This window comes from Mesoplodon densirostris, chromosome 11 (assembly GCF_025265405.1).
Source record: "Mesoplodon densirostris isolate mMesDen1 chromosome 11, mMesDen1 primary haplotype, whole genome shotgun sequence".
Lineage (NCBI taxonomy): Eukaryota > Metazoa > Chordata > Mammalia > Artiodactyla > Ziphiidae > Mesoplodon > Mesoplodon densirostris.
In genome coordinates, this window is record NC_082671.1 from 69,744,817 (window position 1) to 69,763,178 (window position 18,362).

At 55.4% G+C, this 18,362-nt stretch overlaps 1 protein-coding gene across 1 annotated transcript; it reads left to right on the forward strand.

Moving 5' to 3' along the window:
* Positions 1-5,011: 5,011 nt before the first annotated feature.
* Positions 5,012-16,086, forward strand: CBX6 (chromobox 6). Its single transcript, XM_060113136.1, has 5 exons — positions 5,012-5,161; positions 5,342-5,385; positions 5,541-5,606; positions 5,749-5,815; positions 10,281-16,086. The coding sequence occupies exons 1-5, from the start codon at positions 5,093-5,095 to the stop codon at positions 11,280-11,282; spliced, it is 1,248 nt and encodes a 415-aa protein (XP_059969119.1). The 5' UTR covers positions 5,012-5,092; the 3' UTR covers positions 11,283-16,086.
* Positions 16,087-18,362: the final 2,276 nt, after the last annotated feature.

The following is an 18,362-nucleotide window of genomic DNA, read 5'->3' on the forward strand; positions in this document are numbered from 1 at the left end:
TGCGATCTTTGTCTTTTTATAATACATATCTGGCCTGAAAATCATCTCCTTGTCTTGTGTGTTCGATGTCTGTCTGCTGCCCTCATAAGAATCTAAGCTTCTTGAGGGCAGGGATCTGTCTTTTCTCTGCCAGATCTCCAGCACCTAGAATAGTGCTGGGTACATGGGTGGCACTCAGTAAATATTAGTTGGTTGGCTACCCAATGTCAGGGAAGTGAGGGGTATAGGGGACCCTGCCCTCAGGGAGATCATGGTTTGTAGGAGGAGATGACAAGTGACCCAACAGAACTCTTCAGTGCTCCTGGAACTCTGCAAATACTCAAATGGGGCCAAGGAAGCCTGGCCAGTTCTATCTGGGGGACCAGATATGGCTTCATACACAAGGACACCCCAGGACTGTGTTTTGAAAGATACGTGATGCTTCCCAGATGAACCAAAGATGCAAAAGTGTGAAAAAGCAGAGACCATTCAGGAAACAGCAGGTGGTCTGATGAGACCAAAGGAAGGGGTTGTCTGGGATGGGGGCAGGGAGTGGAAACCATCATGAAGGGCCCCTTCGCCATGAGAAAGAGCTCAGGTTGCTTTCTAGAGATAGCGATGAGCCACTGAGAGGCTTTCCCCCTGACCACGTTGATATTTTAGCTCCTTCCAGTGTTGAAAAGTCTTACATGGAGGAATGACTTGGTCAGAACTGCGTTTCCAAAAGATCCCTCTGCCAAAATTGGCATTCCCTGTATCCTTTGCCCAATTATGACCGTATTCAGGCATATTTCCAAAAGTCTCTACTGCTCTCTTTCTAAAAATAGTTAGCCTTTCTTTGGGGGCACATAATTTCACAGCACAATACTTCAGAAGGAACTATACATGGTTCCACTCTTTGGGACTCGTATTGTCACCTGACTGCACATCTTCAGCTTTTTGTGTCCATAGTTTTGTAAGTCAAATTACATCACATGGTAGATCTCAGCTGGTACCAGGAGGAGATGAAGGGCATCTAATGGATATAGAACTTAAGTTTTGTTCATCTCAGCATCTTCCATGTTTGGGTAGGAACCCAGTATCCTCAACAGTGAAGTGGAATAATAATAGTATCTACCTCATACGATTATTCTGAGAATTCAATTAGTTAATATCATATGTAAAGCACTTGGAGGAGTCCTTGAAACACGATGAATGCCATGTAAAGTGTTTGGTGTTATTTTTGACCAATACAGTTTCAATTTCTAGAACTGATCCAATAAACTGAGTTTCAGTGGAAGAAAAACTTGTATATACATTGTGTGTGTGTGTGTGTGTATTTCTCTAGCTATGAGCTGGTCTAGGGCATATACATACACTCTCACTATCACATACCTACTATGTGCCGGACAGAGCTCCAGGTGCCATACTTATGTTATCTCATTATCCTCACAATAAACTTACAAGATAGGCATGGTTACCCCCATTTTACCCTCTCTGAGGCTGACAACTAAAAGTTGCACAGCTCACATCACATCTGTTTGCATCTTCATCCCTCTGTGCACCTGAGTTCCTAGAGCCCAACCCAGGGATGGAAGGGGACACTCAGTGGTGTTTGCTGGATCTGAATCCACACATATGTTATAGGGTCAAACTTACTCTTAAATAATCCCTTCAAGGTGGGGAGGGATAAATGGGAGGTGGAGATCAACATATGCACACTATTATATATGAAATAGATAACTAATAAGGAACTACTGTATAGCACAGGGAACTCAGTACTCTGTAATGACGTATATGGGAAAAGGATCTAAGAAAGAGTGGGTATATGTATATGTTTAACTGATTCACTTTGCTGTACAGCAGAAAGTAACACAACATTGTAAATCAACTGTACTCCAATAAAAACTAAAAAAGAAAGAAAAAGAAAAATCCCTTCAATGGCCCATTCATGTATCCAACAAATATTTATTGAACACCTTGTGGTGTTGGACCAAATCTCAGACTGTGGAAGAGGTGGAAGGGACTTTCTCTCATGGAAGCTCTTGCTCTACTGACCCCTCTACCTGGGATGTCTTTCTTATTCTTCACTAGCAGGCAAACTCCTCTTCATCTTTCAAGTTCCAAATTAAATGTCCCCACCTCTGAGAAGCCTTCCCAGCCTCCCTTCCTCCAGGCAGTGGGCTGTTCCCGTATCTAGTACAATGGTTCATTTTATGTGTCAGCTTGCCTGGGCTATGGGATGCCCAGATAGCTAGTAAACATTATTGCTCACAGGTCTGCATTAGATTCAGTGCACCAAATAAAGAGGTCCACTCTCACCAACATGGACAGGCACCATGGTATCCACTGAGGGCCTGAATAGAACCAAAAGACAGAGGAACGGCAAATTCCCTCTCTTTTTGAGCCCGGACATTCATCTTCTCCTGCCCTCACATATTGGAGTTCCTCACACCCTTAGACTTGGGGACTTATACCAGCAGCCCCCTGGTTCTCAGGCCTTCTGCTACCAGCTTCCCTGGTTCTTCAGTTTGCAGACAGTGGACTTCTTAGGCCACTATAACTATGTGAACCAATTCCTATAATAAATCTCCTCTTATATATCTCTACATATATCCTACTGGTTCTGTTTCTGGAGAACTTTGACTAATACATCTAGACTCCCAGGGCATCCTATACCTACTGTTTGTGGCAGGTTGAATAATGCTCCACCCACCCGAAGACGTCCACATTCTAATTCCCAGAACCTATGAACATGATACCTTATATACCCTATGTAATATGTTACCCTATGGTGAAAAGGACTTTGCAGATAAGGTAAGGGTGTCGAGATGGGAAGATTATCCTCGATTATCTGGATGGGCCCAATGTAATCACAAAGGTCCTTATAAGAAAGAGGCAGTTGGTCAGTCAAGGGAAGGCAAAAGTAAATACTAGAGTGATGCAGCCATGAGCCAATGAATGCCAGCAGCTGCTAGAAGCTGGAAGAGGCAAGGAATGGATTCTCTCCCTAGAGCCCAATGACACCAATGTGGGACTTCTGACCTCCAGAACTGTAAGATAATACATTTGTGTTGTTTCAAGCCACTGAGTTTGTGGTACCATTACAGCAGCCATAAGAAACGAATACATTTTTATTCCAGCACTAATCACACTGCATAGCAGTCACCTGAGAGCTCCTCAAGCCTGGGGCACCTTTGTTTCTGACAGTTTAACACAAAGCCTCAAAAAGGGCTCACAAAAGCTGCTGAATGAACGAACAAATGGATTGATGCTTACCCGCTTCATCCGGCTGCCTGTGTCCCTCAGCCTGAGAACACACACACACACACACACACACTCATATCCACATAGCTTACCTGTCCATCCACCCACACCACCCCCAGGAGGGCAGCTCTATCCTTACACAGCCCACTTTGGGCTGGCCAGCAAATAGCTCTCTCTCAAGAGCATGTCGATTTTCAGCGGGGAGGGGGATTTCTCCCAAGGTAATAACTGGACAAATCAGCAGACATGCAGGAGTGAGAAGCAGAAATTTTGACGCGGTTGACTTGAAACCACAAGAATTGGTATTGCACCACAGACATGTAAAAATTCTCCTTTCCAATAAATAAATAAATCATGAGCGCAAGAGACACCCCTGAGCCTTACCACATTCCCGTTTCTCTCCACCTCCGTCGCAACGCCACCACAGCCACTAAAATGATGGGGAAATCTGTACTTAGTGACACCAAAAGAGGTCCACTTTATCTCATTAGGAGAGACAAATGGATTCCAGCTAGTGTGATATGATCCCATTTTGCTAAAAAGAAAGAATTTAAATATATCTATATTATCTATATACAGTGTATATATGTGCATATATATGTGTGTTTATATAGGCATAGGACAGAGGCTGGAAGATCCGTGAAGAGGTTAATGGTTTGATGGAGATTATAGACGGTTGCTTTTTTTCTTACTTTAAAAAAATTTACAAGGTACAGGACTGTTGGTGTGATTTAAAAAAAATAAAGTTGAAATAATACAAAATAAAAGAAATGGAGCGTTTTGTGTGGCAGGGCTACTTTGCGTCCCTTCCAAGACAGCCTAGGTCTCCCAGCCCCTCCCCAAATAGGAAGCTGGGCTCTGGTCTCCCCGTGAGCAATGGCGGAACCATTAGAGGAACTGTAGGGGGCAGGAGGGTGACGCGGCACGGGGCCTGGGAATTAGAAAACATACAGACGTGACCGCAAGGGCGGCTTCTGCCGAATGACCCAATGATGACCCGCTTCGGGCCCAATCTGGTATGTGGGGAGTTCGTTGTCACCCCGCGGCCTCTCTCTTCCGAACCGCTCCACATCTTCCTCGCTGCGTCTTCACCCGACCTCCCGGGAGAGGGCAGGTGCCGCCCAAGACCCCGGCAGAAAAACAGATGCAAAGGATCACCCCGGCCTTCCTCGGCCCCATTCACTGCCTCCCCCACCCTTTCCTGCGGTGGCGTTTTTGTTTTAATTCATCTGAACTGGTTACAAAACCACACTCCCACGAATACATAAATAATGGATAAGGGGTGGGGTGGGGGGCAATGTTTTAAAGAAATTCCCGCAGGGCCTGGCCAGGCAACAGCAAATGCATTTCTGCTGTATCATATTTAACTGTTTGCAAACTTCTGCTGGGAGGATGAGCAGCGGCTGCAGAGACTCCACTGCCCTTCCCCGCCCGGGTCCGGGAGAGACTTGTAAGGGAGGATTCAGAGGGAGAAGTTGTCAGCTCGCGGGGGCCGAGAAGACGCAGAGGGGAATGAGAAAGTGTTTGTAAGACTGCACCGCCCCCAGCCCGGCTTCGCGCAGGCCAAGAATCTCCCTCCCGGCCTCCGGCGCTGGTTCCCCCAACCAGGCTAGGCCCCTTTAAGAACCAGCGCGCGCCCCCGCCCCGCGTGCGCTCACATTCCCTAGCAACCGCCCCGGGGGAGGAGAAGGTCCTGGCAACGGCGCGCCAGCCCAGAGGGTCACGTGATGGCCCGCAGCTGGAACGCGAGCGCGCGCCCCGCCGCGCGCCCGCCCGCCGAGCCTGGGCGCTGTGGCGCGTGCGCGAGCGGTGCAGCACCGGCCGCGGGAGCAGGGAGTATTATGGGCTGTGGGTGCCGCTGAGCAAGATGGAGCTGTCTGCAGTGGGCGAGCGGGTCTTCGCGGCCGAATCCATCATCAAACGGCGGATCCGAAAGGTTAGCCGCCTCCCAGGGCGGGACGCCTAGCCCCACAGCCGGTCCTCAGATCCGCGGGCCATCGGGGCGAAGCGGTCCCGCTAACCCGGGCTTTCTCGCCCACCCCCGCGCAGCCGCCTCCTCGCGTCCCCGCATCTTCCCCACCCCCACTCCCCCCTTTTTTCCTTCTCTGTTTTTCAGGGACGCATCGAGTACCTGGTGAAATGGAAGGGGTGGGCCATCAAGTGAGTGTCACGGGATCCAGGGGTGAGGGGGGAAGGGAGGCAGCGCACACCGGGGCCTTTTTTTTTTCCGTTGGAGGGTGCGCACATTTGCTCTCTCGCATGTGCCTCTGGCTCCCTGGTTTTCTTTTTTATTTTGTGCATGCGTAACTCGGCAGGTACAGCACTTGGGAGCCGGAGGAGAACATCCTGGACTCGCGGCTCATTGCAGCCTTCGAGCAGAAGTGAGTTTGGGAAGCTGGCAGGGGCGGCGGGGCTGAGGCTCGGCTGGGGCGCCGCGCGGGGAAGCGGGAGAGCCGGGGAGGGCAGCGCGGAGTGGGGCCCAGGAAGGGGCTCTTTTTAACCTCTGGCGTTTCTCGGCCGCAGGGAGAGGGAGCGTGAGCTGTATGGGCCCAAGAAGAGGGGACCCAAACCCAAAACTTTCCTCCTGAAGGTAACCTGGCCCAGCCCCAGCAGGCCCCTCTCGGGCCCCCAGCCCGGGCGCAACACGGGGCCTGCAGGGGAGGGACAGATCCGCGGCCGCCCAGGCGGGCGGGTCTTTCCAGAGGGGCCCCAGCTGGGCAAGGGGTGGTTGTGAGCCCCCGAAGAGCCCCTGGCAGCAGGCCCTGGCCAGCTCCAGCTTCAGCAAGAGGGGCCTGGGAATGGGGACAAGGGGGAAGGATAATCCTCGCTGACAAAACCAGGGTCTGGGGAGGCCAACAGGAAGCGGGTGGGTGAGGCAGGTGGGGTGCCCACCTGAGGGGGTGGCAGGGAGGGGTGGCTTCTGCACGTGAGAACCCTCATCTCCCCCAGCCTTGAGCTGGTAGGGCTTTGCCTGGAAGTAGAACCCAGGGGGAGAGTGAATTTGGTCTCCCTCATCGTGGGGAACAGGGAGAGGCTTTGGTGGGGGGGGGCACCTGCCTCCCTGCCCGCAGCTTCCCTCTCTCAGGATTTGTTCTGTATGCCTCCCCTCCTCACAGAGGGATCCAACTTGAATTTGACCTTAAATCACTTCACTTTGAGTTTTATCACCCAGGCTGGGCCACTGGTTCTCAGTTTTGCCCACTTCTGGCTGTCTCTGGAGGCTCTAATGAGGATGGAGAGTGGGAGAGTAAAAGCAGAGCACATTAGCCTCGGCAAGGGAGGGCGACCTAGCTCCAGAGGAAGCCATCTTAGAGTTTTTTTGGTGTTTATTTTATTTTTTTTAGTGAGAAAGAACAGCCTGGGAAGGGAAGGTGAGATGACCCAAGGTGGCAGGCAAGGCTGCAGGCGGGCCTCCGTGGGCAACCACAGTCCCCCCACAACTAGCGCTAAGGTTGTCTCAGGGCCCCTTCCCACCCCTACAGCCTGTGACTTTGTGGCAGTTGGCACGGGAAGGGCAGGCAGGACTCTGCAGAAAAGAGGCTGTGCACAATGCAGAACTCAGAATCTCCAATTTGTCCTAAAGGCTCAAAGCCCAATTTGGGGGGGCTCTCCAGCCCCCCACCCCCAAAAGAACTGTGCAGAAGTGAAAGAAATAATGGTTTCCAGAATTACATATTTCTGTGACCCTTGTCGCCAAATTACACACATCTTAGGGGATCTGTGGAGTAACCTTAACTCTTGATGCTTCTTCGGAGGGATGGGGCAGAGCAGCTGGAGGGCCAGTGGGCCGTGTGACAGCCTCTCAGTGCAGCTGGAGTGCCCTCTAGCGGGGAAGTGAGTAATGACCATGAGCATCGATTCACAAAATGCTTTTCTTTTTTAATAGCTGTATCTCCTGAGCTGGCTATGGGCCTAACACAGTGCTGACCCCAACATGGATTATCTCCTTTAAATCTCTCAACAACCCTATGAAGTAGGGAATATTATCCCTATTTTGCAGATGAGAAGATCAAGGTCCAGGGAGGGGAGGTGATTTACCTGAGCTCCCACCACCCAGATTCCTGGCTTCATCATGTCTCCTTTTCTTAACCCTGTCCCTCAGAGAGTACACGTCAGGTTAAGGGAGCAAGATGGACACACACACATACACACACAAAAAGGAAACAAGGCTGTAGAGTTGGTGGGGCAGGGGATGCAGAGGCAGATGAGAGAACCTTGATCTGGACCTTAAAAACAGGTAGCATGAGAGAGAGATATTTGCAAGGGGTGATGGAGATCAGCTTGGTCTGAACCCATTGCTCTGTGGGTCACCAAGAGGACAAGTGTGTATAGTAAACAAATTACACTCAGATAGCACTCACTTTCTGCAGGGAACTATTCTGAAGAGAACAGGAGCCCCTGAGGTAGGTTGCATTATCCCCATTTTGTAGATAGAAAAACTGAGGCCAGAGAGGTTAAATAACTTGCCCGTGGTCACAGAGAGTGAGTGGTAGAGTCCAGGTCTTTAACCTTCCACGTTATCTATGTATAGTACATGCCAACCCCTCAGAGCCATGCCTGTCACACAGTCAGAGTGCAATAAATGCCTTGGGCTGTGGTTACCAGTTTTAATCCACAGGCAGACCCAGGTCCCACCTTCAAAGAATTCTCTACCTGGGGAGAAGAGAGGAGAGGAGGAGGAAGGGTGAACCAGCCCCTTTTAAAAAATAATAATGTGTAGACATTATAAAGTAAATATTTTTGTAGAAAGGTTGGAAACCATACATTAGAAAAAGATTACTGCTCATAAGCACCCGCCCCGCCCCTTGGATAGTCTAGTATTCTTCGAGTGCTTGCTGTGTGCCAGGCACTGTGCTAACCAGGTAACATATACTGTGGTCAGAGGAGGCCCACTAAGCTGGGGTTTCATCCTGGATCTGGTGTTTGCCTTGCCTGTGCTCTTTGCCAGTCCCCAGGGACCATGCATCACTGCTGGACTCCGGCAGAACCATACTTACAGAGGTCCTGCTCAGACAGCATGCAGAGAGAATAGCCACCAACCCCTGGGGATCAGAGTGGGGAATCCCCTAAAGTCCATGGGGGATGAACCTGCAAAAAGCCCTTGTTGCTATGCCAAGGGAAGGCTGGCTTTCCCCTGCCTTTGTCTGGGAAGGGGTGTGAGGGAACCAGTCCCTGGCTCCACTGGCTCGGGGCAGGAGGAGTTGGCAGCCCTGGCACAGGGCAGGTCGGGCCCACGTGTGCTGCCACCTAGTGGCTGGAGGGATGGTTAACTAAGCCACCCCAGCAGGGCTGGGAGGACCATGTGGCAGTAAAGTGTGCCTCTCCTACCTTCTAAGTGACATCCTCGCTGATTCAGCATGTAAGTCCACAAACACCTCTTCTGGGGGTTGTGGTCAAATACAGTCTAGTCTTATCTGAGAGGTGTACAGGCTACCTCCCAGGTACTAGTCAAGCATCCAGCACTGTGGGGGTGGGAGGTGGAGAGACCCTAAACCACAGACCCCCCTCTTGGGGAGCTCACAGACTGATCATGGGAATGTGTCCTTCCTCTCAGCCACCCCTAGCTCACCTGGCTGGAGGCAGTCACCACCTAATGGTCCCTCTTCCCACCAGGAACCAGGGTATCTGTATAGAACACAGACTGGTCATCCATCTCTACACTCTGTCCAGCCATTGCTTTCGGTCCCTTGGCCACTCCATCCTCTCATCGCTGGGCTCTCTATGCCTCCACCATTTGTCTTAGCAGGGCCCCTTCAGCAGGCCACCTGGGGCACAGTCAGCTCAGGAAGGACCAGGGTTTTTTCCTACTTAGGCTTCATCCTCCATGACTGGGAACTGATCTGTGCTCCTCTGGACCCTGTACTTCCTCTGTTGTATTGAATCACCCTGCACCCTAATGGCCTGTTACTTGTCTTCTCCGTGGAGCACAGCCCCCTAGGGGTAGAAGCTGTGTGTGGTCATAGTTGTAGCCCTGAGCAGCTGGCATGTGACTCATGAGTACTTTCTTAGTGAAGGAAGGACTGGTCGTGGAGGATGGCTTACATAACCTTGTGAGTCTCTTGCCCTAGACCTGGAGTCGAGGGCCCTGCCCCCGCCGCCCCCCCCCACACACACACCTCGCATCTTCCATGAGACAGAAGGTGAGCTGCTGCAGAGCCCTGGCGGGGCTTTATAGATTTCACCCCTGGGAGTATGTGCAGCTGGGCCCAGGAGCCTGGGACAGTATCCCTTGCTCCCCACAGACTTCTGCTCAGCCATCCTGTCCCCAGGCCATCTTGGCAGAGAGAATATGAAGTGGCTGATCCCACGTCTTAGTCCATCCCCACCAAACCCATGTCTACCTGGGGTGGATGCCAACCAGGCTTTAGGTGCTGGCTTTGGAGTCTGTTGGTACCAATTTGCTCAGACCCAGGCCCTGAGCCAGACCCTGGGCAGTCAGATGAATCAGACCCAGGAGGGGAAGTGGGGGCGGGGGGGAGTGGGGTGCTGGGAGTGAGGAGGAGGGGCCAAGGTCTGTCCCAGAGCTGATGATGAGCTGGAGGTGCCTCCTGTTCAGAGGCAGAAAAGGAGCTCAGGGCATCTGCTAATAGGTCCGGAGGGCTGGGGTATGGGGTGAAGGTGGGAGGGGTCGCCCTCGCCTTTCTGTCACCAAAAATTAGTCCATGGAGGAGCACTGGGCTGGGATCCTCCCAGGGCGGGGTTGATCAGGGGCTTCTTTCTGTGCAGTGTCCTGGCTATTGACACTCCTCTGTGTCAGCAAGGGCAGCCACCGACCCGTCTGTCTGTCCCTCAGACCCACGGCCAAACTTGGAAAGTTAGTCTTGCAGTTGGGCCTGGACGAGGGTCTGACTTGCCCTCCAACCTTCCACACTTTGTGTCACCCGTCTGAACCTGTTTTCCTTTTATCGCTAAGGCAAGGTCAAGAGCACCACTGATTTCTTAAGTGCTCTCAGGATGGCTTCTTGAGACCATACTTGTGGGTGGCTGGTGCAGGGGTGTCCAGAGGAGGTCAGCGGGCGGCGAGCCCTCAGCCACTGCCTCCCCCTGTCCCACAGGCGCGGGCCCAGGCGGAGGCCCTCCGCATCAGTGATGTGCATTTCTCGGTCAAGCCGACCGCCAGCGCCTCCTCGCCCAAGCTGCATTCCAGCGCGGCCGTGCACCGGCTCAAGAAGGACATCCGCCGCTGCCACCGCATGTCCCGCCGCCCCCTGCCCCGCCCAGACCCCCAGGGGGGCAGCCCCGGCCTGCGCCCGCCCATCTCACCCTTCTCCGAGACCGTGCGCATCATCAACCGCAAGGTCAAGCCTCGGGAGCCCAAGCGGAACCGCATCATCCTGAACCTGAAGGTGATCGACAAGGGCACGGGCGGAGGCGGCGCCGGGCAGGGGGCCGGGGCCCTTGCCCGCCCCAAAGTCCCCTCACGGAACCGCGTCATCGGCAAGAGCAAAAAGTTCAGCGAGAGCGTCCTGCGCACGCAGATCCGCCACATGAAGTTCGGCGCCTTCGCAATGTACAACAAGCCCCCGCCCGGCCCTCTGCCGCCCCCGCCAGCCACCAAGGCCGACATCGCCGCCTCCCCTGGCCAGGGGCTGCTCCTGGCAGCCCCCAGTGCCCCGTACGACGCCCGCAGCTCCAGCTCCTCCGGCTGCCCTTCGCCGACCCCGCAGTCCTCCTCCGACCCGGATGACGCGCCCCCCAAGCTGCTCCCCGAGACCACGAGTCCATCTGCCCCCGACTGGCGGGAGCCCGAGGTGCTTGACCTGTCCATCCCTCCCGAGGCGGCGGCCACCAGCAAGCGGGCGCCTCCCGACGTCACTGCGGCTGCCAGCCAGGCCCTTCCCGCGGCCCCTCAGCCTGCCGGCGCCGCCTCAGAGCCCGAGGCTGGAGACTGGCGCCCTGAGATGTCACCCTGCTCCAACGTGGTCGTCACCGATGTCACCAGCAATCTCCTGACGGTCACTATCAAGGAATTCTGCAACCCTGAGGATTTCGAGAAGGTGGCTGCTGGGGTAGCAGGCGCCGCAGCGGGGGGTGGCAGCAGTGGGCAGAGCAAGTGAGGGGCTCCACCAAGGAGGGGGGTTTGGGGGGCCCTCCTGCCCAAAGTCATACTCTTGCTCCCGCCCCCGCCCCCGCCCCCGCCCTCAGACAACCCTGCCTGTGCTTTGCTTGTTTCAAATGGCTCGGTGTTGACCCCGGGATGGGGCTGGGCAGTTGGAGCCCCCTGAAGCCCAGTGGGAGGGGCGGTCCTGGAACGGGGTGGGGCTAGGGTGGGGCCAGGACACTGGGAAGTCCTCTCTCTTGTCTCTTGACCCCCTCCCTGCCCACGCACAGTGGGGCCTGCTGGGTGGCTCCTGGGGAGCCCCAGAACTTGGGGTTCAGCTGCCCCCTCCACATCCCATCTCTCCCCAGCTTGCTTCCAGCTCTCGCGCACAGCATCTGATTTCTCGGTGCTAACCCGGCAGCTGCTGGGGCCCTTTAGGGGACCCCATCCCAGCATGGGCACCATCCCTTTCCTTCCTCCAGATGCCTGGGAAGGAGGGGCAGGGATGGGAAAGCCCGGACAGAGGTTGAGGTGAAGGCGGCCTTGGCCCCTCTGCCCCCACCCACGAGGGCGGCAAGAGCAGGGCCCACTTTCGGACGAGACCCAAGCAGGCCCCCATGGGCCTCACCCACCCATCTCTTTCCTCATCCCGCTCTCAGAGGCGGGAGGGACTGGCACGGACCTCACCTGCCACGGCCTCCTAGCATCTAAAGGCCCCTCAGTTCTCGACCAAAGGTGCTACAAGAGCCTGCTGCGCGGACTTTCCGATTGCGCATGCGCCTGCCGTCCTGGGCGGGTCTGCGTGGATCCGTGTGTGCGTTGGCCCCAGGGCCCGGCTCTCGAGGCTGCGCCCTTTAGGGTTCCTCACAGTAAGGTCGTCAGATCGAAGGCCTGGAACCCTCCCTTGCCATCAGCCAGGCCTGGGACCTGGCCCAGGTCTGAGGAGTTTGCTGTGGAGGCCGATCCTCCCAGCCCGCGTGTGCGGGGGGCACGCATCCCACGCCCTTCTCCTTTGGGGTGGTCAGACGTGGCATGGTGGGGACCGAGGCAGAGGGGAGACCCCCGTCCCAAGCCTCCTCTTGCTCCTGGGTGTTCGGGGGGGAGTAGGAAGCCTGGACACCGTTCCGAGGGTCTCCGGCCCCCTCTCTCTTGCTTCCGACCGCCCAGGCTTTCTCACAGCCCAGCATGCCTGAAGCGGCGGGAGGCCTCTGGTGCCCTGGGCAGCTTCTCTTTCCTCTGCTGCCAGGGAGCTGAGGTGTCCATGCCAGTGGCAGAGACCAAAACCCCAGTTTTAGGCTGGACACTGGGAGGGCAGGGTGGCCGAAGCGGGGGTGACGGAAGAGGGGGCCTGTGTCCTTCAGGAGAGCGGGCACGTGTGGGACCAGGGGTCTGGTGGGCAGGGGAGACAGCCCTGCTGGCCAGCAGTGAGGCGCTGCCCAGACTCAGTTTGCCATGAGTGGCGGGTCCTTGCACGTGGCTCAAGGTGGCTTCCTGGTGTGTGGCCTGAGAGCCATGATGGCAGAAAGGGAATTCCAGTTCGGAAACAAACGCCTTGGTCCTAAGCACGGGAGGACTGTTTCTTCCGAATCTCCCCACCAGGGATTGTGGCAGGGCCCCTAACCCTCCCCGTCCCAGGATGTAGAACGGGGGCCATCACAGGGTTTGGGGGACTGTTGCTCCTGGACCCCTCCCCCACCCTGCCCTTTGTGTTGGCTCTGTGGCCGTCCAAGTGCCAATTGGCTTCCCCCCAAATAAGGGCTGGTATTTCTCCTCTGTCCTTAGAGGGGATTTCCCCCCGACCCCCACCCCAGGTGAGTGTCCACCTGGGTGCCAGTTACAGGTGTTTCCAGAGACCATAGAAATGTGTTTTCCTGAGAGTCCGTGTCATTCGTGACTTTTTTTGTAAAGAAGTTGTGTTTTCAGAGGTGATTTTATGACAGGAAAGTGAAAGAATTAGTTTTGCAAAAAACAAACAAAAAAAAAACAAAAAAAGAGGGGAAAAAAGAAATAGAAAAAATATTGTGGGATTCCTATGGGGTTTGGGGGTGGGGTGGGGAGAAAGAGATATTTAAAGAAAAACTAGTAACGCAGTGATTGCACAGGTGAGGCGGCAATGTTAGGAACGTGGATAGAGGCCCAGGCCCAGCTGGGAGGCTCCCAGGCACGGAAACTGCCCTCCTTCCTTGGCCCGAGGCAAGGTAAGCCCTCCCTCCTGCGCTGAGCCCAGACTCCACACCTGTCCCCGCTTGAGGGGAAGCCTGACCCCTGATCCCAAGGGAATTTGCCAGAAGCTGCAGGGGCCAGGCAAATAGAGCTGAGATGTGGGGAGGTAGGAGTCAACAGGGGTCCCACCATCACCGGGACCCATCGTTGGTGACTTTCTCCAGGAAGGCTGGTGAGTAGGTACAGTTGGGTTCCTTGCCTTCCTCCATTCCTTTGCCAGCCTGTTGGGCCGTACTGTCCCTCCACCGCCACCCCGTGGGGGAATCTCCCTCCCCATCACCCCAATGACCAAGACACCCCCGAGCTTCCCTGGCCAGGTAGGGGATGCAAGCTTCAGGAAGAAGACGGGAGCTATGGACTCTGGGAGAGTATTAGGTGGTGATCAGAGGGTGTTGGGGGTAGCCGTAGGGAGAGGGAGTGCCTGCCTCTTCTCTTTTCACAGGGAGGGTGCTGCCCTTGACCCCCAGCTGTGCAGCCCTGCCCCAGCCCATGCAGAGGCATGCATGCACACTGCTCCCAGATGGGCAGCTCCCCTGAGGGCCTGAGTGGGCACCTGGTCAAGAGCAAGCAGAGCCCTCCTTACCTCTCTCCCAGGGTGGCTCTGAGCGGGGTCCCACGGCCCCCCAGCACACGCTTGCACGGATCAGCCTCCTATGGGCCCTTCCTCCCCCATTGCTGCTTTTCCGTTTGCCTATTACCAAGCAGAAGTTGCAGTCTGGTTTGCTTTATTTTTATATGTGAAATACCCCTCAAAGCCGGATCTTCTCCCATGTTCAGTAGTGGCTGGGGTCATCTCCCCCTGATGCCACCCTCTCCCCACCCCCATGTCATAGGAAACAGATGAGGTCTGGTGTCTCTGGTTTGAGGTGGGAAGTTGGGACCCATTCCTGTCTCATTCCCCTCCCAGATCCTCAGTTTGCCCTTCTGTGAAATGGGTGTATTGGGCGACACAGCTTTTTCATAAAGCACTGCTGGTGTCCAGGCAGCCGCTGAAGATTAGGTGGTGGTCGAGGTTGCTGGCACTGGGGCCTCCAGCCTCCCACAGTCCCGTTTCATTCTCACCCTGCAAAGCGGTCAGGGTCAAAATGGGCTTCAGCCTTCCTCTGCTCTGGAAAGAGGTGATGATCAAGTCCCCAACCTCAGTGTGAGGCAGGCAGGGTGGGAGGGGTCACCCCACTTACAAGACCAGGAAACGGGGGCTCTGAGAGGCAAAGCTGCTTCACTGGAGCGAAGAGTCCAGCTGCTCTGACCTTTTGGGGGAAGCCTCTTTAAAAGGTGGGGACCTGGGCCTTGGAGCCACTGCAAAGTCAGGGGGTACCCCTGAGATAGGCGGTCCCAGGTGAGGAGTCAGCCCAGAGGAGGAAACCGTTAGCTCGGGGAGCTGGGCTGCCACCAGCCTTTCTAGCCTCTGGGTGGACCCAAGTGGACGCACCGCCTTTTCTGCCTTTGGGGGTTTTGTTGGTTGTTTTTGGTTTGATTTTTTTTTGTTTGTTTTTGTTTTTTTGTTTTTTTGTTTTGCACTTGGCCCACGCTGGACAGTGGAACCTGCCTGGTCAATCCCACTTCCAGGCTCCCATGCACTAGCCCAAGGCAGCCTCTTGAGGGCTTGTATGGTTTAAGGAATCACTTTTGAAAAAAGAAAGAAAGAAAAGTGTTTAAAGGTTTTCGTTTTGTCTCTGTCTGCATCTCCTCTCAGATTCAGAAAGCCCAGAATTAGGGGCTAAAACTCTAGGAGAGGGGGTGTCCCCAGCCTGACCCTGTCTTGCTGATAGTCACCAAGACTCCAAAATAGGGGGGACAGGCTGGGTGGAGACTGAGGCACCCACTTCCCAGGCCTGTGGGGTCCCCCCCATCCCTCCCTGAAGGAGTCAGCACCCCACTCCAACAGTGACTGAGCGCCTACTGTATGCAGAGCTCTGGCTAGGCAGAGGGGGGCTGGTGGTCTAACGAGGGACCCCCTTGCAAGAGGCCACAGTAGAAGGAACCAAGGGTTCTGGGTCTTCCCCCTGCTGTAGGGTGGAGTAGAGATGGAGACTTCGTGTTGTTGGTTTTAATTTAAAAACACAAAGGCCTAAAGAAATGTATCTTATAATTTTTTTTAATTTTTGAAAAGCTCATTTAATGAATTGTGCACGAATGAATTCTATATATATAAAATATACATATATAGCTCTATATTTGGGGAGGGGCACTGTCTCTTTTTTCTCTCTCTCATTTTAAAAATGAAGTGTCGTTGCCTTCGTCTGTGGTTCAACCATCCAGCTCCCAGCTGGCTAAACTTTGCCTCCAGTGGTTCAAGACAGGAAACTAGTAGGGTGAGCAGGAGACCGGAGATGGGGACGCCGCCTCAGCGTGGGGCTGGGTCCCCAGGCCACAGGCCCCTCTCCCAAAGGTTGCAGGTGGAGAAGACGCCTTGTATTGGGTGTGGCTTTTGGTTCTGTTGTTCCGGGTTCGGTTGTTTCTGGGCCGGGGGAGGGGCGTCTGTGCTAATGACTCTGTCTTGTATGTTTTGTTCTGCTGCTCTTCAATATCGTATCAATGCCAGGAAGGGGGCGCGAAAAGCCTCTTTTGCCCCCCCCCAAATAAATTGTCACATTCCGAAGCTAAGGTCTAGCCCCAGATCTGTCTCATTTCTTCCGGCTGGGACTGCGGTCTTTAGAAAGCTCAGGCCATGCCTCTCCTGGTGCGGGTGCGGCGAGGAGAGGGGGCCCCTGGCCCTCAGGGGTGGCAGGCCAGTGCTCCGGCCCGATTCCAAGCTCCCCGCCTCCCACCCCACGTCCACCTCGTGAGGGAGATGAGCTTGAGGGGAGTCCCCCTACACAGGTAAGCTGCGGTGCGTGCCACTTCTTGGAACCCGGAGACTACCTGGTCAGCGGGCACGTGGGAGGGGTGGGGCTCCCGCCACTGTCCGCCCCTCAGTTGGATTCACAGCACCCGCAGAGAGGGGGCCCCGGGGACTGGATCCCTAGCCAGCCGGTCACCACAGGGCCTGGGAAGGAGCAGGCCAGGGTTGGGGGCACGGGCTACCCTTGTCAGTAGTAGCCCTTGCTAACAAGCTGCTTCAGCTCAGAGAAACATCTGTTTTCTGGGCGCTCGTGTGCCTTCTCTGATGAGACGAGCAGCCTCGGGGAGCCCGTTGGATGCCCACAGGGATCCAAGAGCAGCAGACCCCGCAAATTCCCTTGCCTTCCTCAAGGGCTTGCCACTCCGCCCATGTCCGTGAGCGGCAGGCACCTCCATCCCTCCACGGCCACCCGTTTGCCAGGCCTGGAACAGGTGTCGCCTTCCAAGCCTCCCCTTCCCCACCACCCTCACCCCCTTGTTGTGAAACCACCAAGGCTCGCCTCTCAAAGGTCTCCCCACCCTGCACCCCCATCTCACCTGTCCTGACCCCCCGGCTCCTTTGGCAAAACCTCCCTGACCTGTCGCACTCTCCCTGCACCTCCCTCCCGCTCTTCCACATGATGCTGATGCCTAAGGGGCCTGGCAGCCCTGCCGAGAGCCTTCAGGAAGCCCACTGCCCTCAGGATCGGGTCTGAAGTCCTCCCCACCACTCTATCCGGGGAGGGCTCCCTGCCTGAGCCCCCTCTCCATCCCCCGTCTCGCTACGCAAAAGTCGCAGCTCAGTGCCTGGCACATGGACCCTTGATTCATTTTTTTCTAACTGTCACCAAGCTCGGTCAGTGAGGCTTGGGAGCAGCCGGGCGGTAGACGTGGGGCACCAATGTGACTCATCCAGCTGGCCCTGGTCAAAGAAGAGCATGTCTCTGTCTGAGACTGGTCTCCATACAGAAGCCGGGCAGGGAGATGGGAAGATGGGTGAGGGGGTTGGGACCCAGTGTGGAGTCAGGGCTGACCTCCTCCGTGACACCTACTCCACGTGCACCCCTACCTTGCTTCCACCTTGTCGTCTTGCCTGGCTCAGTGCTTTGTTCTCCAGAAATGCTCATTCGGTAGGTACTTAGTTAAACAACAACAGCAACTCTGGTGAGCGCTCTCCCATCTCCCCCTCACACCCCTCACACCCTCCCCGGTGACCAGTGGCACGGAGAAGGGCCAGGGGATTGAAGAAATTCCTTTGCCCCAAGTGGCACAGTGGAGGGGGACTTCCCTCCAGCACATGTCTTTGCCCCCCGCCCCTGCCCATCTCTCTGGGATTGAGAACACGGGGGCTGCCCTTGGGAGGCGGGTGCGTTCAGGGATTAGTGTCACGACCCTCCCTTATCACGAGTCCTGCTGCCATCTCTTAGCAGCTATGTCTGCCTATTAGTTGCAGATGAATGAGTGTGACCATGGCAGCTCCTTAAGGTGGATGGGAGGGTTCATGACGAGGACCGGGCAAGACCATGCAACTCGGCTCAGGGAGCCCGACGTGCCCCGTCTGAGGTCAGTGAGGGCGCTGTACGTGCGGAGCCGGCGTCTGCCAGGCAGTGCCTGACCAGTCCCCCCACCCACTTCCCTCGCCCTATTCCTGGGCCTCACCAGGAGTGCGGGTCAGCCATGGGGTGAAGCTCAGGATCTGGGGCAAGGTGTAGAGAGTAGGGGGTTGAGACGGTATGAGAATGACAATTTTGCAAAATGATTCAGTCGTTTCATAGAAGCTGAAAGTGTAATGGTTTTTCTGCCCTTGTTAAGCTGTACCTGAAGTGAAGGGGGTGGGTCAGGGTGGCAGCATCTAAGTGCCGAGCCCCCCTCAACCAGACCCCAAGCCTGTGTACCCATCTGCACCCTCCTTGTTCAGGCTGCTGGCTTCTGAGGGTTCACACTTCACAAAGCCCTCTGGCTGGGAGAGGCCACACAAGGATAGCTCACCCACAGGGTGGGGCCTGGAAGGTAGCAGCGGGTGAGCGGGCGTCCTGGCCTCCAGACATCT

Coding starts and splice junctions, on each gene's coding strand:
- CBX6 (XM_060113136.1), top strand. CDS start 5,093: ATGGAGCTGTCTGCAGTGGGCGAGCGGGTCTTCGCGGCCGAATCCATC. Junction 5,386..5,540: donor TGGAAGGGGTGGGCCATCAA/GTGAGTGTCACG, acceptor GTAACTCGGCAG/GTACAGCACTTGGGAGCCGG. Junction 5,816..10,280: donor CCAAAACTTTCCTCCTGAAG/GTAACCTGGCCC, acceptor CCTGTCCCACAG/GCGCGGGCCCAGGCGGAGGC.